Raw genomic sequence first — 21,590 nt, 5'->3', positions numbered from 1 at the left:
GCCTGCTCGTGGTCAGATTACAGTTTAAAATGGTTATTTTGCATTCCATTTAAAGCTTTTACTGGCAAACCTTACTATGAATGACCAACTTTTGGAAAAACAATACAGACTTATCTGGGATCAAATCATTGTGATTCTCTTCCTTCAAATAGAGTAAAGGCTGCTCTCTTCAGGCCACAAACAGTAATTGCGGTTATTAAAAAGAAGGAGTCACACAGTATCTGGCAGCAACACACACTGGTTTCTAATGTGTTTGTGACATGAGGAGAAAACATGTAAAAATATCTATTAAAGGGATTTTACAGAGAAACTCAAAACTGAATCATCTTTCCTTCTTACCATCCTTTAGTAATTGAACAGTAATCTATGCTTATAAATCATCTCTTGTCCTCCCCTGCACCACATCTGTACGCTTTAGCAGCTTTAAGTTGAATTTCTCTGCACAGTTCAAATTAAGGACACGGGGATAAAACAATAAAAACTTTTAAGTTTGTGCCACCAATCCACAACATGTATTTACAAGGAACATGACTTACCCACAGTCTCTCTGTCGTTCTTTGGTTCCAGTACACGACAGAGGTTCTTTCATAGGAAATAGACATTAGTCCAAAATGAGTCAGCTTTCTTTACACTCTTTTTATGTACGTATGAAAAAGGTTACTTTAACTACTTGAAACCTTTATTTTGTACTGTGGTGGAATCAATCCCTTCTCCGAGTGTTTAGCATAGTGAGTCTTCAGGATAGTAAATAAAAACAATACAGAAAGCACTTCAATGTGTTTTCAAATTAATGTATTCAACAAAGCAGATATCAAACAGCAGAACTTAAACACAGTTAAGGGATTCAAATGACAAAGACATGAAAGTAAAGAATAAAAAGTTAGGACTGTGGTTGAGAAAAATGGTGACAAAAGTTTGAAGAGATTAACGTACTTATGTCTCTGGAGTCATTTGGTTAAGTAGCAGTAGAGTTTAATTTACTTGAATGATAATAAAAGTCTACGTTGCTGAGTAAGAATGTACACAAGAATATATATTTTAACTTGATGTGACGAAAGCATATATTTTTTATATTGCAAACATTCCAGTAGTTTTATAGAAAGTTAAGTACATTGTTTAAACATAGATTACATGGATGAAATCAATGTGCTTTGAAAAGATTAGATGTAGGAAAAAAAAAGCTGAATTCATTCTTTATTCCTTTAAAAAGCATTTACTTTGAAAGACTGCAGCTTTTGGCTTTTGCTCATGTAAGAACTGGCACATTGCAAAGGAAACCGTCCTTTCTCTCTGTTAAAAAAAAACTTCAAGTTAGCTTTGATATTGAATACAAATTGTCCAGTTTTGTCTGACTCTTCGTCTCTGTGGTGACGTGTGTGTGTGTGTGTGTGTGTGTGTGTGTTGATGACAGTCCCTTATTGGAGAGAAATGTCTTGAACATGCAGACAGATGGCAGACCCTCCTCTTTAAATCAGGCAGCTCTCGGTACAGTCAGTGGTGCTGCCGGCTGATCTCCTCTTCAGGCCCCTGCCCTCAGTTTGGTGCTGTGGCTGCTGCTGCTGCTGCTGGTGTATGCCCTGTCTCCTCTCAGGCTCCACCTGGAGGTAGGCCCGAACACGGTGGTGTTGTTGTCCTTTGGTGCCACTGAAGTCGATGACTCGACACTCGTATGTGCCCTCGTCTGATGGCTTGACACTGGAGAGGCGGAGCTTGTGGGAGATGTTGCTGCCGGCAACTTTTACAACCTTTTAGTCATAAAAGACAAAAAATATTTTATTCAAAGCCATATGTCAGAAGATTGGTATGTCTGAAATCTTTCACTCAGCCAGCTGTCCTGACGATGTAAACAAAGTGAAGATAGGACTCTGAAAACTCTGAAAACATCACAGACAGTGGGACTCGGGTGTTACACCCATTGTAGACAGTCATGACTCACAGAGTTATTTTCAGAGGATATACTTGATTTATATTATATTTAAGTGTGAAAAATCACATAGAAAGCCTTTAAGTACTATATAGTGAGCTCATCAGTAAAATGAAAGCAAAACTTTAGGGCACTACATTTTCTCTGCACTGTTAACTTCAATGCAGCTTGAAATAGTGCTATATAGGGAATAATTGTCAAACAGTTTTAACAAGCACAACAAAATGGCAAGCCAACAATATAAAGGACCATACAGTTATGACTTCCAGGACACAGTCTGTCTCATTTCAAACTGCATAAAAAACATGCTCATAGTTCAGTTTGATATTGTCTTTTGCGTTGTGCTCGTTGACATGTTGTTGTATGATCAGACTCACGCTAATTTTGGTGGCATCTTTTGATGTTTTCTCCAGGGGTTCAACCTGCACAGAAATATGGATGATGAATAAGCAACAGAAGGCTTATCAAGGCTGAAAAACATTACAGTAAGAAACATGTTTGATATCTTTAACAAAACTCAGCTTCTAAGGACTAAAGATGCCATCATTGTAGTTCCTTCAGTGTCTGGTGGTTAACCTTTAATGTATGTTTGTGTGTGTGTGTGTGTGTGTGTGTGTGTGTGTGTGTGTGTGTGTGTGTGTGTGTGTGTGTGTGTGTGTGTGTGTGTGTGTGTGCTTTAATATGCATGTATGATTGTGTGTGTAGAACTCCAAATCTAAAGAACCAAGCACATAAGCCTCTGAAAAGCCTGCTGTGTGTGGATGTGTATGCAGAGGCACTGAGGTATTCAGTTTGGCATAGATATGAATTATGCATGCAGCAGACCAAGATTTTGAAAATCTATTTCTTTCTCAGTGCCAATTATAGAGTCTAGAGGCACAACAGGGGAGCAGAGTTCCCCCATGATGGGAGAGAATCCACCTGTTCCTCCAGTGCTAGCAAATGTGAATCAGCAATTATCCCTTCGCTGCTGTGCCAGGGGGTTTCTGCCATGGCTAATATTGCATTTTCCTCTGCCTGATATACGGGGAGCTATAGGTTCAGCTCAAGCATTGCAGTCCTGCATAAATGAAAGTGAAGCTGGAAATGGACTTTGGGATGATAAAATGTTTAACCTTGAGGACATCGACTTTGTTTGCAGAGTAAACTAAAAGTAGATATCATGTATAAGAAAATAGCTGTAGTTTAAAGTTCAGAAATAAATATCTATCTATCTAGTAATATTCTGTACGGCTTTTCTTTGACTTCAATAGAGATTTCTAAAAATGCTGTTTAGTTAAATATAGACAGAAATCAAAATGTTTAATGGACGATAAACAATATTCAAATATAACATTTTATCAGCTATTTAGAGAAAGGCTTAGTGTCCTCTAATATTTACCTGTTCTACAGAATAAAAATAATATAGAATAGAATAGAATAGATCTCTCTCTCCAGATAAAACAGTAAAAAAAACATCAGTCAGTAACACAGACAAGCAGAGCAGCTTACACATTAAAAACAGTTCATATCATGTTTCACTTCTAATCAGTCATTTTGTTAGTCAGTTGTAGTTACACCTAACTATTTCAACAATTAGATTTAGTGTCTACTCAGTGTTTACTGTCAGAAACAGTTGTTGAGTTATGTTTAGCTCACTAAATTGGCAGTTGATTTTTCAGAGGTAATTAACCGTTTCAACACTTCACTCATTACTAACTTCTTCAAAAGCTCATGTATTCATTTTTTTCCCACCTCAACTGTTGCCTTTTACTAAAAGCTATTACTATCTGCTTTACCTAGCTCTTCCCACTGTTTCTTTATCATGTTTACTGTATATTTATTATTCAGTCGTTGTTATCACATTTGGCTAACTATTTCAACTAATACCACTTTAAGTTTAAAACAGTAATACATTATTTATTGAGCATCCACTTGCTTGCTAGTTTTTGTTGCACTGTCAATTCAACACATGGTTTTAATTAAGATCCAGACCAGGTCCTGTGAGGCCCCCCCGGGCACATGTTGTTCTAGTCTTGGTCCGAATCTATCGGCATCAGTGAAATATGAGCTGAGTCATATTTTGCTCATGCTGTTTTCCAGCTCATTTTGTGGTCGAAGAGAACACGTCTGCTAACACTGGCAATCTGTCAAGAGCAAAGTTTGAAATCTGAAGCACCGCAAAAACATGTGGAAACATTATCTGTGGATTGAGTAACTGAAATGTCTGAGACAACTTATCCCTTCTCACCCTCAGAGTCAGTAACACATGCCTCTTTATTATAATTGACCACTAGAAATATTTCATTTGTGACTTTTTCTCTAAATTGTCAAACCTGGCTCCACGCTATATCCTCTATGTCTCCTCTACTGAAGCTAGTGCTTGTATGACATTTAAGGCCACCCTTCTAACTGTCCTGAACTTGGAACTGGTCTTGCTGTCTTATCACAATAAAGAGGAAAAAAGAAGATAACATATACACTTAAAGACAAACGAGAATTATTTGATGATATCTGGGGCCTATATATTAATTTTCTTCAGGATAAAGATCTGTCACATATTTTGAGCTCGCCTGGTAAAGAGTTGGCAATGTCTGTAATTGTGGTCATTTTTGCAGAAACTCCTAGGGCAGAATATTTGTGATTAACAAATCATCTATGGCAATGTACTCCGTCTTGTTATTTTTATTTAATACGGACAGTAATCATTTTGCAACATTTTGTAATTAAAGTTTTTTATTTTTTTTTATTTTGTATTATTATATTTTACTTTTTATAAATGTGTATATATGTGCATGTGTATATCTTCCTTAGAATTTATTTAATTGTAATTGTGTGTCTTGTAAAAATGTTTAAAACTCAATAAACATATTGTTAAAAAAAATAAAGAGGAAAAAAGCTGGACTGCTGCCTTCTCGTTACTCTAGCTGCGTGCTGTTTGTGGGGATCCAGTCAAGTATGTTACCACCTCTAAGGTGTCCAACTTGGCACAAAGTCCTGCAGCCTTTTTCACTGACTGCCTCTCTGATGTGAGTTTGATTTCCTTAACGTGCCCTGGTTGACTGTCCTGAGCACTCCACAATTGCTGGAGAGAGCTTTTAATGCAAACATGACATTTTCTATCTGTTTGACTTCCTCAAATCTGTGTCGGGGTAAAAGACGCAAAGTGTGTGGAGTGATTGCAACATGCTGGAAAACTCACTTCTAAGCTGGCATTATGAGGTGATGACACAATATTTTAAAGTGTTAGAGGTATTGTTAATTCACTAAAGATCAGCATTCCATCAATTGTCAGCCCTGTTTGGTTAAACCTAACCCTGCCTTAACCCAGCTGGTAACTTTACATCACAGCTTACATCATTAGTGATCTGGGACGTCTTCGCTTGCCGGCCGCTGTGGTCCTTGATGTACCACCACTGGATCTCCAGGGAGTAGGAGGGCGAGCCCGCCCCACGGAAGGAACAAGCCATTTCTACATCCTCACCGCTCTGTGTCGTGATGTCATGTGGAACTTCTGTAAAGAGCGCTGAAAGAAAGAAAAAAGAAAGAGAATTGTAAAACAAACTCTACAAACCTGCTGTTACCGCTGTAAAACAGTTGCTATGGTTACTTGGTGTCCATTTGTTGGAATTATCCATCATGTATAATTCATAACCTATATTATTATTAATATACAGATTTGCCACTTGCCCAGAGAACTTCACATTATCTGCTTTGAACTCCAGTGACTGTTGGGAGTGTCATCACAGATCATTTTCTGTAACACTTTCCTGACACGTGCAGATTGTTCATGAGGGAGGCTTCAAGCAAAGCATGCTAAAGCAAAAAATGGAGACATAAACTGACCCTAAAGTACCTTTATCTAAAAACAGCACACATTTTTTAAAAAACTCTATGAAAGATTAAAGCCCATCTTTTCTTTTCATGATCACAGGAAAGATATTTTTCCCTCTTTGAAATATGCACCCTTTAGTGAATATCATACAAAAAACAAAGAAAGATTAAAATAAAAGGCACGAATCAGACTCTTTATAGAAGAACTATTATAAGATTAAGAAACAATTGTGAATTCTTTTTTTGGAAACCTCATTGTGTCCACCTATTGAGATGTCTACATTTATCTTGAAAACTATGGAGAAGGGTTTGAAGCACAGATATTGATTTATTTACTATATTTACTTTTCAATAAGAAAAATGGGAACGGTATATTCACTTTAATAATGGGCTAACAGGCTTCACGCTGGTTAAATTCAAACATTGCATACAATTAAACCAACAGCAAGGATCTTTTTTTTTGTTCTTCTAATTTCTGTACATCTGCATGCTAAGGTAACATCAGAAGACGTTATCTCATTATCTCAGTTTATTCAATATTCATTCAGTACAAGTAAATCTAAAGATAATATACTGTGTAGGAAATACATAATGCATAATAAACATTTGCATTGTTTAAATCTAAGTTTATAGTTGTAATCCCTATTGAGGATTATTTTCAGCTTCCTCCTCCTATCACTCATTCCACTCCTACATCGTCCCTCTCAGGCTCACTGATACCATTGATTATGTTTGAGCGCATTTAGGAAATATGACAGGAATAGGAGTATTTGTGTCATCTGATTGACTTGGCCCTTAAGGGTTATGCAGAGGTGCACTGCTTGAAATTCGTCAGTGACTCATTTGTTTGGAGAAAAGGTACTGCAGGGACAGAGCTGTGCAAGGGGCCAGGAAGGAAGAGACAGGAAGAGGAAAGGAGAGAAAGGGTAGAACTGAGGTGAGCGTGTCGAGAAAGAAAGAGACAAGAAGGTAAAGGGATAGGGACACACACACACACACACACACACACACACACACACATAAGGAAGGAAAGAAAGAAACATGTGAATAGCTGCAGCTATATTTACAGAACAACGTCACTTTATAACTTACACAGACTACCAATAACAGCTTTTTACTGTACATCCCAGACAAGCTAACAGCAATAACACATTCCTCATCTGAGTCAGTTATGAATAGGCTTAATTTAGGCTTAATAACATATGAATCCTGAACAAATACTCAGGAAAGTCTTCACATTTAGGATTTAAGACCCTGAAAATGTCTCCTCACTTCATAAAAATGTGTTATAGTGATAAACACGTGTTCATTCATGGAAACCTGGAGGTACTTTTAAAAGCCGTCAGCACTGTCTTTCGCACTCTTAAGTTCAGCTCTCCTCTATTGTGCTAAAAGTAAAAAGTGAAATATGTATGTAACAATACTGTGGTTAGTGCACACGACCCATGTACGGAGGCTGTAGTCATCCAGGTGGGCGGCCCGGGTTAGAATCTGACCTGTGGCTCCTTTCTCGCATGTCATTCCCCACTCTCTCTCTCTCTCTCTCTCCCCAGTTTCTGACTCTATCCACTGTCCTATCTCTAAATGAAGGCACAAAAAAAGGACTAAAAATAAACAATACTATGCTATTATGAAATAAAAAGAAATGAAAACAAAACAAAAAGTTAACCCAGGATCTGTTTACAAGCCATAATCTCATCAGTGAGGTCTTCATTAGACGAGATGGTCGGCTTGAGAAAGAGCTATAGGAAGAGGACCTGAAGTTGTATATTTTCTTGTCTTTTTGTGATATGTTAATCTTTATCAATCAAAATTCATTTAAGTTGATTCATACATTTGCAACGTTTATCACTAAATTAGAATTATTTTCATTCTTGCTGATTTCTAATCATGGTTTTCTCCAAGATCCACTTCCTGGTTGAGGATGGTGCTCTCATCCTCAACCTCATAAAGTGAGACTTTAAGAGAGGGAAGGACAGTGATATCTCTTTGTGAAATGTGTTTAAAATCAGCTGTGGTCTAATAAAAGTTAGCTTGAATACTATATCTTACACTTGTTATACATTTTAATGCTTGACGAAAAGGTTGATGTTAACAATATACTTTATATCTTTAAGAGTTGGTTGAACTATGTACTTCTTAATAGCAAAATGGTTCATCCAAAAAGTATTTAATGCTATTGTTTGCCACCTGTGGGATCTTTTCTGTTGGCTGGTTCCCTGCTTTAATGAGAGTTTTCTGCATTTTTACCTCTTTTGGACATCAGTATAACAAAGCTCTAATCAAATCCTGTGCTTTAGTATTTACTGCTGGCTTACATCCTGATCAACAGGAAAATGTTTTTGGCTATTGTCTTTATTCCGTTTTAAAAGTTTGTTAAAAAGATGGAAAATGCTGAAAAGTGCAAACCCTTTTACTAAGGATTATTATTATTATTATTATTATTTCATTTTGGATATTATTACTCTAGAACATTTACAGATATTACACTGTTTCACAATCTAACTCAATACTAAGATGTGATTTTATTGATGTGAATCTAAGTATGGATAAACATAGATGAAAAACAAAACCAACGCTTCTGCACAGGTTTCTTGTGAATTAAATCACAGTAGTATATATTTTCTGGGACATGTTCCTGTGGTGCTACCTGTTTCAGTGATGCCTTATTGACTGTAATCACAGCTGGTGAAATGATCCACCTTCATCTGATGATGCCTGTCTGTTCTAATGACAGGAAATGCAGGATTAAAAAAAAAAAAGAGCTGACAAGCAAATACTTTCTTAAATGATTTTTGAAAACTTGCTCTGCTAAATTACAATGTGTTTATAAGCGGGAAAGAAAAATGCCCCTGACTACATTTTAAGAATTAAAGCAACTTGTGTGAGTGTTTAGAAGCTGTTATCGGGCTTTTTCACATTAGGCACAATCGTTAACGTGCCGGAAAACGATTGCTCCCCCTTCCCTCTATTCTGCTGGTCTGCGTTTACATTAGTGACATTGTTGAGTACCCGAGAACATTTGGGCATGTCCGATGCACATAGTTGGTTTGTTAATTCGGCAAAAAGCAGAAAGAAGTAGCAGCCATGGCAACCACTTGCGGGTTGAGTCCACCCAGCTGTGGATGTTATTTCTGTTACGCCAACAATGACCCTCTCCCTACTTCCACATGTACCGTGCAGCTCAGAGAATGAAATGGGCCATGCTGCACAGATACCACATTTTTTTAAGCGACAGAAGCCGTTTAGAATGACGTCACATAGTGTTCCTCTTCCTTGTTTGAGCATGGTTACCTTCACATCTGCTGCTAACTTGAATACTAATGAGTCATGCCCGAGACCACCTCTTCAAGCGGACTCGGGCACAGTACCGTGAGTACAGTATGTTTGTGTTCATACTTATTAAATAAACTACACTTTAGGGTCAGGCCTGGGTCCCGAATGTAATATCAACAATCTACAAAAATATGTTCCTCATTTTCAGTCCTATTCTTATTTCCAACATTATTTTCTTCTCTATATCTTCCTTTTCAGGACTGCCAACCCCTATCCCAAATGCCTGATGATGGGAACAAGAAGGTAAGTCTAAATTTATCACAATGTCTTGTAATAATGTGTTTTGAACATATGGTGCCACAGTTGAAGCCTAGAAAAGAAGAGAACTTCACTGTGCATAAAAACAATACAGGGGAAGGCCTTTCAATCATCTGGGTTTTCTTAGTATTTGATGCAGCAACTGGCAGGTTTTTTTTTGTCCTTGAGATACAGTATGAACAGGCAGTGGCAGAGCACAGCTTGCAGCATCTGTCACTTTAAAGAGACTGAAAGAACACCGTAAAAGACAAAGAAAGAGTGACAAGTGAGAACAAAAAAGGCTGCTATGAAAATCAAATTAGAAAAAAAACAAACTGTGCTGCATCTCAAAATAAAGGAAAGCTGGGGCAGCTGTGGCTTTATGGTGGAGTCTCTCAACCAAGCTCCTGAAGACACATGGCAAAGTGTCCTTGGGCACTGAACCCTCAATTGTTCCACCTGAGAAACTGGTGGTGTGTACATGTAGTATGGATGGTTGGACACTTTTTCAGCCTCTGCTATGGTGACATGGTGTAAACTTGCTTTGGGTAGATGGAAGTGCTTTACAAGATAAAGTCCATTAACATTCATTTTTCATTATTGGACATTTTCAATTTAACGGTTGCTCATTTCCAACTATAACAAGGCACAGCCAATCTGTTAAAGTTTTTATTCTCATGCAGATTGAAATGGTTTTTCATGAAAACCAAGAGCAAAAGTGTAAGGAATATATTTATCTTCTATCATGTGAGGTGCAACTTTAACACAAACATAAAATGATCGTAATTTCTTGATGCCAATAACACTACCACATATTGAGCGCATACAGTATGAATACTTAATTTCTTGTATTTGCTTCTTTGAGTATATACAGTATTATATAGATATATTTTTTTACCAAAGTACTAAATTGAAGATTTTTCAATTAGAGAACAGACTCACTGGTGCCCTCTTGTGGTCAAATTACGATATGACATCAGCTACCACAACATATTGGGACTAACACAACGCTAAAAGCTCATGTGGGGGTACACCTTTGCCTACAGTTAGTAACTGAATCCAAATATACTTCCAGGGGGATTTCATCCAATCTGCCTGAAGCTGTCATACTCTTTTCAATCTGAAGACATTTAGACCTAGTCCTTTAACATGATCTTATAGCCCTCATATTCATGGATTTAAACCCTTTACATTGTTCTCATTTTGAGAATGAATCAGCTGCAGACTGAATTAACCTCTGGTTTAAAATGAGATGCCTGCTCTTGTTTTTGTATGTCTGCAATAAGGGAGCTGTTGTATATCCATTTACAATGTATTTCAAGTGGGAGAAAGATTGTTTCTGTATCTACTGCTTATAGTTTCACAGTTGTGCATTATGGCCATTATACTGACTTCTTAAAAGCAATACATTTTTGCCTGATGTTTGTCTGACTCTGTTTGTCTTTAAAACAGACCACATAAGTATAATCAAAATCAATTTTGATTATGATCTCACAAAATATTATACCTTGATACCTTTTTTCAGATTAAATGTTAAGCCCTTTATGAGAACTTTATACAAAAAAAACAGTACAAAGGAGATGATGGTGAAATAATGAGGCTAGCATAGTCTTTCCAGTCGTTTGAAGTTGTAGCATATCAAGTCAAGGAGAGAACTGTACGGGGAGTCCTCAAATACACCCATGAGTCCAGAGCTTCAGTAGGACAGGCTTATAGCTGCAAGGTAACACCTGCACTTTCACATTTTCCCAGTCAGACAGCCAATAAGACCTAGTTCTGAAACAGTATTTTTCAGATATCTGCCTCTTTTTTTTCTGTAGTTTAAACCCTTTCATATCTCATGTCTCTCTCTGCACCTCAGAAACATCTCAAGTCGTGTTGTTAAAAACGCACTACTTTTCTCACTTCCTTTTCTGTTTCCCTTTTCCCATTAGAGACTCCATCTATCTCATTTTTCCTGTACTCTCACCTACCTTCCTGCTTTAATTCACTTCCTCTCTCGCTGAGCTTGCTGTCTGTGTCTGTTGCCTCTGCTGTGTGGCATAAAGAGATGCTTCCAGCTCTCTAACTAGCTGCCTATACATTTCCTGGAGCTATGCCAACTGTCTCTGGCACGACGTGCTGAGCATCCTGGGAGAGCCTTAGTGTCTGTGTGTGTGTCTCTCACATTGTGTGGTGCCCTGTGGATAGTCAACACACACTGTATGTGTGGAGTTGTGAGGATTGAAGCTGTGTATTATCAGTCCATTATAAATTGACTGCATTCACTAAGCAGCTGTTTCCCGCTGAAGTCATGTATGGGAAGCTCAAAGAGTGCTGTCCTAATGGTTTGTCTTCACGTTGTACACCGTGTAAAATGCAGAGAGAGACAAATATTTATCAATAAACAGTGCAGGGACAACTTCCAAGTTTTATATGATTCATTATAGACAACAGTTAACATTATTGTGTTGTGCAGTATGATAAGAAGTTGAACTTGCTAAGAGTAGTGTTAGCATAGTGAGTGTTTGAACGCAAAGATGTCAGCGTTAGCAAATTTCCAGTAGACGGTCATATCGATGGGAAGTGGCTAAGTGCTAAAAACTAGCTGTTGTCTGATGGTAGATAATGGTTTATCAATGTTGTTTTTACAAAGTTAAAGGCTTTATATGCGTAATTTTTCGTAATATAAATCAAGTATATCCTCTGAAAATAACTCTGTGAGTCATGACTGTCTACAATGGGTGTAACACCCGAGTCCCACTGTCTGTGATGTTTTCAGAGTTTTCAGAGTCCTATCTTCACTTTGTTTACATCGTCAGGACGGCCGGCTGACTCCTCCCCTCACGTATAAAAGTTGTTTAATTGAGGGACTAGAGAAAAGAAGAATAACATACTGTACTCACTGATTAACTGTGTTTCTAGATCACGCTCATTTCAGGTAAATTTACATGCAGTGTGAAGATACGAGCATAATAAAGATTGCTAGCATTAGCATGCTAACACAACAATGCAGCGTGAGTTGTTTTGGTTTCATGCTGGTGCTCAAGAGCGACATCTACTGGATCAAAAAATTGCAAATAAAGCCTTTAAGCATGTTTATGCCTTTCCTATTGTATCTCATAACACTTTCAAAATGTCATGTTAACATTGATCCACTTCCTAGCTAATGACATACGCCATTGTCTGACAGTAATGGTCAAATATGTTGTTTAGCTTTCAATATGGCATTATGTCCCTTCTGGAGGTTCACTGCTGGCTGTGTTTTTGTTTGCAGATCAAGGTATCTTATTCCTAAACATCTTCCAACCTGGAAAACACCAGTAAGCCTATAGCATATAGCGTCCCCAAGTTATGTCTGAGGAGAATGGATCCTCCTATAAATATAATCAATCAACACTGTGTTTCTGTTACATGTTTCATCCATACCATGCATCAAAATGTGTCCCACAAGAAGCTAATGGAGAATGTGGAGCCTCTGCAATTCACATACAACAACAGACAGATTCATCTCTTCAGACACACACACACACACACACACACACACACACACACACACACACACACACACACACACACACACACACACACACACACACACACACACACACACACGACATAAGCATGGGAAATCCAAGCCATTCAAAAGAGATTGCTGGATAAAATAAGAACTATCAGTCCATGTCTTCTAATTTGAGAATCCCTTATTATGTAATTTAAAGGAAAATAGAATATGTTTAAAATGTGTAATTAAAATGCTTTGATAGTTTTGACAGACACAAAGATGTCTGAGTACATCTCAAACCATGAAAACCAAATCATGCTCCAAACTTTGCACCTTCCTTCCTCCTACTCTTCCTCTCTCTCCTCCTCCTCTTCCTCTCTATCCTCCTCCTCTTCCTCTCTCTCCTCCTCCTACTCTTCCTCTCTCTCCTCCTCCTACTCTTCCTCTCTCTCCTCCTCTCGTCCTCCATCTCTTGCTCCTGCTCTTCCTCCTCCTCTGGGCTTTATTGATCTCACAGTTGTCAGATTGCCTCTCAGTTTGTGATTCAGGCTCCTTCCTCTACCTGCCTGTTAAACACAACTTGTTGACAAACAGACAGCCTTCCTGTGAGCGCTGTGTCAATGTCTGGGCCTGACAAGCCTGCTTAGCAGACATCCAACTGTTTCCCTAATCACAGCAGCTTCACCAGAAATCAATCCAATAACCTTGGTGGAATGCTAAACCAACACGAAAGCTGACTCCACTGGAACATTTTCAGCCCTGGACTGGGGGAGAGAGTGAAGGTGTGTTTTTTTGAGGTGAGGAAATGAACTTACAGAGAAATCTTAAACACACTACCTCTTATTTATCTCACTATATCGCTGACACATGATGGTTTTTTCTTCCTCTTACAGATTTTTATAAAGGCAGTCTTCAAACAGAGGCAGGGTATACCTCATTTGAAGATGCAACTTCTGTACTGTACATGTACTTTCAAAATGCCTCCTCTGCTTTTTTAACTACTTTGCTCAGAAAGCAATGATAGGTATGAGAACGCAGAGGCTACTGCTAAAGACTCATTAAAAATAAAAGGGGGGATAAAACAATGAGAGAAGGCAGATGCAGTGAAAAAAAAAGAAAGCTAAGACTCCTGGACTTCTCAAACCTCACCTTAATATTTTGATCAGGTCCCAGGCAGAATGAGAGATAAATCCAGCCTGAGAGCCAGTGCGAGGTCAATCCATAACCCCCCCCCCCCCCCCCCCCATCCTCCTCTCTGCTGAAGAGAAAGCTTGAGCTGTTTGAGGATAACTAAATTACAAAAGGCTTATTAGCATCTGTTTCTTTGCTTGTCTATGTGAGTGAGAGTTTGTGAGTGAGCGAGATGGAGAAAAGCTCGTCACCAACCTACAGTAGTAAGCATCTGTTTTTTAGTCGAGCCATAAGAGGAGAAGAAATTTCTTTCTATGTTTTCATGTCACTCGAAAAGGTAAGAACAAGTGTTACAGTTCATTAATTAATTACAGCTGTTTCTTAAAACAGCAGTTAATGGTGACATTTCATTTTGGGGGACTACTTAAAGTAGATTTATACACTTTTTGTGAACTTAGTTTAATACATAGCTTAGGTGAATTAATATAAACTATAATTCTCGGTTCTTGTTAATTAAATTGGCCATGGTATGGCTCACTTATCTTTAAGGGTTTCTGGAAAACAATGGCGTTCAATGGCACAGATGAAAAAGTCATATCAGGCTCTGAATACTAGAGCTGTTGTTACTACTTATTTGAAATTCCAATCACATGCAAAGTCCAAACCAAATTCAATGATGGAAAAGCACTGCAAGTACAAATGAAGAAACGGATGCATTAAAAGGCTAACATGCTGTCAAAACAAAAACATTTCAAAGTCAAAACCAAACAAACCTACGGAGCCCCTGAAGTCCAGAAAAGTAAAAAAATGAATATCTTAGGATATTAGATATTAGATATATAAGATATTTTATTTGTACTTTTTCTGGACCACAGGGGCTACATACAAACTACTAACATACATGCAAAAGAAAAACGTTGCATATGGATGTGGTCCAGGCCTGTAGGGGGCATTACTTTGAACTGGATTTTAGTGAAAATCAAAAGTAATTTACAAAGCTGGACTTGGTTGGTGGGAGAAAGACGTTTTTAGGCCCCATGAGGGTGGAGGGCGCCATTGACATTTTTTTTGCAGATGACATTGCATTTGCTGTGGACTTTTGCACTGATCTTTTTGAATTTGTAATTTTGTAACTTGATTTATTTATAGAAACTGTTTCAGCATTTGCAGCTGTTATTGGTCACCACTGCAAAAATCATGGACCATGTATAGTGGCAAAAAAAACAAGTAATGAAGGACAAGAAGCAAAGAGAATATACAGAGGGCAAAGAATGAAAAGAAATACAAGGGTATATAATGTCTGAAATGTAATCATGTTTAGCCTTACAGTAAATTTGAAAGCATGAGAACACAGAAGAGAGAGGTGTTTCTACTACTAGAGGAATTTCAAATGAAGCCCTTGTAGTCTAAATCATTGTAGAAAATATTTTCCAGGTTTAGAACAAAAATATTTTACATGAAAAGTTTCCTCCTTATAGGGACTGCTTGTAAAGTCAGAGTCATTAGCTCAGTACCTTCATTTGAGCCTCATCCTGAGGGCACTGAATCATTGAATCTGACACAGTGAATACATAACCGTTGTAACTTCCTCCTCTAGTGAATGTAAACAGAATCCCTGAGAGAAAAGGTATTTCTCTAACTTGATGAATGGTTTTGATATTGAGGGAAGCCCCAAAGGTTGGTTACGTGAGGAACTCCTGTTATAAACAAACCTGCTGCAGATATCTATCCTGATCTCAAATAGCTTTCATCTCCATCTGCAATCAATTTTTGAAGTTTTAGGGTTTTTATTTTTATCCAATACCAACAAAGCCTGTTTTGGTAGATCATGTGCTGTGAAACATGAAGTCAAATGTTACAAATAGGAAAACTGCTGTCAACCTTATTATTGTGCCAAAACATGAATCAACATTACATGTAAGTGACAAAAAATCACATTCACACTGATAAACAAAATAACTTGTCTCAGAACTCGGCACGTTAAGTTGTATTTATTTCAGAATTAGCGTTGGGGCGAACAGACAGTAGCCTCCTCAGGGAAATATTTGCATGCTGGGAGACCTTCAGCCTCAATTCAAGGTGGAAGGCGAAATAATGAAAAAAGAACAGAGCCGGTAATCAAGCTGGCAGCTGTCTGCCTGTGAGCAGCGATACTCCTGCCCACAGAGTGAATTTTTCATAGCCCATGGGACCAAAGACTCGGAGGCTATTTCTGTGTTTACTCCCTGTATGAGGCAACATATAGTAGCACGTGTTGTTGACAACACACACCAAGTCTCAGAGCAATTTTGGAGAAAGTGAGGGGCACTCCATCTGGAGTCCTCTGGGATGAAAGACAACATTATGTTCTGTTACAGTATGTTGCCCTTGAGAACCTTTAAGTGATGCTGTGTATGGTTTTATGAGAAGGCACAGTTGAGTACATCAGACACCGAGCTGCAACACATGGTGTGTCCAGTCTGCAGCAAAGCAAAGATATAAACTGGTAGCTCGGTTTCACCTTAGATTAAAGATTCTAATGTGAAGATAAAATAACATGTAGTCTAAATAAGCTCTAACCACAACATACACCTGTGAACTGTACTCAGGAGTGGAACAATTCTTCAAATCCAGGATTGATTTGATAGATTTAGATTTAAATAAACTGTAGATTAAAAAAAAACCTCACATCAATGAGTTGTGTACGGATGAACAAGAAAACAGTTTGCATGGCTGTGGTTGATCTATGTTTGCAAAGCTGCATGTAAACTGGACAATTTGTGGAATATTCCTTTTCAGTTGTCATGTAAGCAGATGAGTGGGATTCTCTGAAGTTGTTAAAAAGCATTCATTCATTAAAAGCATTAGTAGAAGGTAATGGAGAGCAAAAATATTTACATTTGAAACCTTGCTCTTAATCGCTATGATCAAAATTAAAATGTTTCGATGAACTCCTGCTTTGGAATCAAATTATGACACCACTATTCTGTATTAACCACCAATGTCAATGAAACTACAAGCAGAGGTGTTCATATCCAACACAAAATGTCTATGGCTTGGTGAATTTGTGAGCTCTTTCCTATGTGACTTTATTTTATTGAACTACTTGACTGTACTATTGGTTTTCTCTGACTGCAAAGACTCCAAATCTTGCCTTATCTCAAAAGCCTGATCTTGTTACTTCCAGAGCCTAAATCAAATGAAAAGGCAAAAAATGTGATTATCTATTTCCCTTTTTGTTTCCTACACAGAAGCCCAAAATACTGACTGGTTGTAACTTCCTAAATGTGCACGTTCCTCTTTGTCTTTACAATGGTAAATGTATCAATCCCCCGACTGCTGGTCAGACAAAAAAAGTTCTGGATAAATCTAAACTTGAGCTCTATAAAAAGATAGAGACTAATCTAAATGGTAATCTATAACTGGAACAGGTATACCATACGCTAATGCCTTCATTTGACTGAGTGAAAACATGTCGGTTGCAGCCATTGCTGTTATGCTACTTAACTGGATAAACCTTACACAGAAGATGATGCTTCCTGATAGGAATAATTAACAGTTTGTACATTCACACTGATTTCATAGCATATAACAGGGAAGTATTTCATTCAGGACAGGCCATGACAAGTTTCATTAGATGACAACATCACTGGAACAGTCAGCTGTCCCTTCAGGTTGAAATGTACTTCTTAATTTACTCTTTTCTGGTATCCTCTACACCTTGTTTAACTGTCCTCCTCTCTCCTGCTGAGCCTCTGCCAGCAGCCTGCACTGTGACAGCATGACTGTACAATCTGTTTCCTGCCTCACACACACACACACACACACACACACACACGCACACACACACACGCACAGCCGCACGCACACACACACACAGTCAGAGCCTCCATTAAATTGAAAGCCAATGCAAAGTGTTGGGGCTGGACGTCCTCATTAAGAGGCCACCAAGCAGAGTCCTGGCAGAGGATCCCAGACACTTTGGAGGCCTAATGAATCGGTACACGCCCCCTCACCGTGAGAGCGCTACGCTGGTCGGGGATAACAGGAAAAGTGCTGCTAAAGCGAGCACTAACATCACAATGTCCTCCACCTAAAACATGGGGTCTGGAAATGATTCTGAAACCAAGTGTGGCTCATCAAAACCTCACACAAGGACACACATGCAAAAACAGCATGAAGCCCTCAATGCACAGAAAGTATTGATCACTATAACCTGGTTGTTTTTCTTCACCTATGAGCGCTATAATTTGACTCAATCTTCACTTCAGCTGAAGTGGAGTCAGGGGTTGCAAGGTGCCGGTAGAGGCCCTGGATAGAAACACTCATCTGAAACAAATGACTCGGGATGGATCTAACAAGCAGCCTCTCTGCTCAGTATGAAGGCTGAGCTACCCTCTGCTTGGGCAATTTAGAGGAGAGTCTGATTGAAAAGGAAAAAAAAGATCCAGAGTATTTCTTAACCACAAAAGACACAAAGAGTAAGTTGATGGCTTTAGTTTTGTTTTCTCGGTCACGTTTTAAAAACCTAAGCTGTTCTTTTTCCAGAGGAGTTTTCACTCTTGTTAGGACTGCACAACCGGAGGCATTTCTTCTTCTTCTTTATGGCCAGTCTGAGACACAACGATTATAGCCTATTCTAATTAACTCCCTTTGGGATGAATGCTACTAATTGATTTTCCAACCTGCCCAAGACAGTCAATCTATTTGGAACTGCTGCACGCATGCCGCATTCATTTATAGTGATTGAGCTAAAACTAACTTGCTAAGCAGAAAAGCATCAAGGGACAACTGGTGAGACAGTGATGAATTGGTTACCACACGTTTTAATTAGATAACAGGAAATATATGTGTGGAGCTGCAGCAGGAAGTGCTTTAAAAAAGGCAGATCTAGGTAATCATACAAAAGCATCAGAAATGTAAAGAAGGATGAAAAGGCAAGAGAGAGAAAAGAAGCAAAGTAACCCCAAAATTCTTTTTTTTTCAGGAGCATTTAACAGATTGGTAATGCACCTTTCCAAAAGTAAGAATAACATTGAAGAACAGGGTACTCTATGTTTAAATTAAAGTACTTAGGACACAGTAACAAGGTTGCCTTAGTAGCTGTTTTAATCCTGAACCTTACTGACAAAAGTGCACTTGAGAAAGCCATCACATCAGGTAAAGAAAACACACACAGAGAGATAAGTTCTGACCGGTCTATGTAATACCAGCGAGTCTTGCAAACACAATAAGACATTCTTTAGTAATGTGAGACTTTACTTTAGTGTAGGTTCGCAAAATCCACTTTTTGTTACCCATCAGTTCTTATCAAAATAACTTTACTACTGTATTGGGTGTTTCAGTAGCTGTGATTTTTCACATGATGTGTTTTTCATTTACTTTCACTATTATAGAATTCAATCTCATGTCAGAACATCCATTGAGTTTCTCACCATAAATTAATCTGGTGATCACAAGTGTTCAAAGCTGGGTCAAAGGAAAACGTTTTTTTTTTTTTTACATTATTTTGCATAAAATGTAGGCCTATTCAACATTATATTTTTCAGGATAGAAGTGTAGCTAATTAAAAGCTTACTTAGACATGAGTTAAAGCTTCCTTTACTCATACAGGTAAACCCAAAAGGTGATCCAATTTCATCCTGAAACCACCATAACAGTCATGATCCCTTCAAGAAAATAAGCATTATATGTATTTTCTTTTTGTTGTTGATACTTTGTAGTGCTATTAGACCTAACTCTGGTAAATTACCAGGGTGAAAATAGAAGTGGTCATTTGACGCTACCATGTCCATAGAAACCTATAAAAAAAAAAAAATAGTATTGGTAATAGAATCAACCCGAGAGTTAAAGCAGTGTTTTTACACAAAACTTAGGCTAACTAATTAAATAATGTCAAGACATTCTAATCAGCAGTGACAGTTTGAAAACAACGTTTAAAAGCCATGCTGTTGTTGTTTTTGATAAACATAGGTTGTGTTCAAACTAACTTTAAATCGTTTTATTAGTGGACAAAGAAATTTGCTTGATAAGCTTTTTTACAAGTTGTAAACAGTGGTTTCTGTAACTAATACGATCCCAATGCTTCACCCCCTTCACCATATTCAACCACTTTTAATGGGAATAGTTATGAAGTTTAAGTGATGCATATTTGGTTTAACACGGACAACATCGAGACTTAAAACTGTCAGCATATTAATAACAGCAAGAATGAACTTAAAATATGAAACAAAATAACCACCAGGTGAACAACAACCTCTTCTTAACCCCACCCAGTCACTCCCTCTCATGAGTGATAATATATACAGATAAGAGAAGCATCATCCTCCAGCCATAGGCTACTTCCACCGACAACAGAAGTCAAACTACTCACCGTTTCCAGAGATGTGATTATCCACATCGCCGTGTCCGACGATGAGCGCTGCGTTAAGTTGAACGTAAAGTCCCGCGTACTGTAAAATCCTTAATATCACTCCAATGGCTCCCATTTTTTTTCCGGCCGGTTTCACAAGAAGTCGTATATGAAATAGTCACATTAGGAGGAGAGGCTCAATAAGATATATCCCTACCTCTGGCTCTGAGCAGCCGTCACATTCAGAAAGCTGACGCTGGAGGAGAGACTCTGCTGCTCCGCGCGGCTCTGCGGGAGGAGATGATGATGATGATGGTGATGATGATGATGATGCGGCCGGCGGAGGAGGAGGGACACGCAGCGACAGACAGGTGCAGCGGCTAACACTGACTGTAACAATTAGGCTGAGGGATCTCATGATAATTTAAGTTTAGTTATTGCACAATTGTCGTTTCGAATCCTGTTACCTCACTTCCTCATCAGTGATGTTTGTTTTAGCTTTGAAAACAGTTTATGACAATCTATTTGCTGACTGTGAATTAGTTTACCGTGGCTTATTATATTTAGTACATTTTGGTAAAGGGTCAATAGTGATGAGTTTCCTAAGTTGAAATAGTCAACAGTTTGACAACAAGGAGAGTGAGTTCATTTTCTTGCAAATCAAAACTCAGGCTTAACTAAACAGTGTAACACTGTTTGTAGTGACCAATTTTAACAAACCCAATATTGTTTGGAGAAGTCACTTGAGGGATGAATGTGGAAGCGTTCGGACACGTGCATAGCTCGAAGACATTAACACAGTCCATTGATGATTTGATTTGGATATTTCAATCCATTTATTTTAAACACTTCTTATCAAGTAAAGGAAAATATGACGAACCACTACGTCTATAAATAAAACAAACAAATCCGCGTTGGATGCGTTTAACTCTGACAGGCTGACACGGTAAAAAAACTGTTTGCCTCCATTCAATCACCTGTCCCACCTCACCTGGAGCCTTGCTATAACCACAGCATCCGCCCAGGCTACACATAGTGCGCAGTAGAGGGCCAACACACACAACCACAAGGAAAATACCATGACACAAAACAAACACATCATTTGGCTCCAACACTGTTTGTATGGCCACATTTGGCCCAAGTTGAAACACAAGAACATCTACTGGGCCCTCTTACTCCTCCCACGTGTCCACTGTGATTTTGTCAAACCTGGAGTCTGAAACAGTAGAACCCACTCCCCACAAATTCAAGAGGGAACAACAAAACTCCTCTTAGCAAACTGTACTCCTCGCTACACTGCTGACTTATAGGAAGCTTCTCTAAAGCCCCATTTC

At 38.4% G+C, this 21,590-nt stretch overlaps 1 protein-coding gene across 2 annotated transcripts; it reads right to left on the bottom strand.

The window, feature by feature from the left end:
* Positions 1 to 775: 775 nt before the first annotated feature.
* LOC132977513 (V-set and transmembrane domain-containing protein 2-like protein) lies at positions 776 to 20,577 on the bottom strand. Of its 2 annotated transcripts, XM_061042133.1 has the most exons (4): positions 20,278 to 20,575; positions 5,260 to 5,429; positions 2,302 to 2,346; positions 776 to 1,745 (listed from the first exon to the last, which is right to left on the bottom strand). In XM_061042133.1, exons 1-4 carry the CDS (start codon positions 20,390 to 20,392, stop codon positions 1,467 to 1,469), a joined length of 609 nt encoding a protein of 202 aa, XP_060898116.1. In that variant the 5' UTR covers positions 20,393 to 20,575; the 3' UTR covers positions 776 to 1,466. The 2 variants fall into 2 exon arrangements, with proteins under 2 accessions (XP_060898116.1, XP_060898117.1); XM_061042134.1 differs by lacking the exon at positions 2,302 to 2,346 and having other exon boundaries at positions 20,278 to 20,577.
* Between the last annotated feature and the right edge of the window lie 1,013 nt (positions 20,578 to 21,590).

Source organism: Labrus mixtus, chromosome 7 (genome assembly GCF_963584025.1).
Source record: "Labrus mixtus chromosome 7, fLabMix1.1, whole genome shotgun sequence".
NCBI classification, from domain to species: domain Eukaryota; kingdom Metazoa; phylum Chordata; class Actinopteri; order Labriformes; family Labridae; genus Labrus; species Labrus mixtus.
Note: the sequence above shows the minus strand (reverse complement) of the source record. Positions and strands in the feature narration are given on the sequence as shown.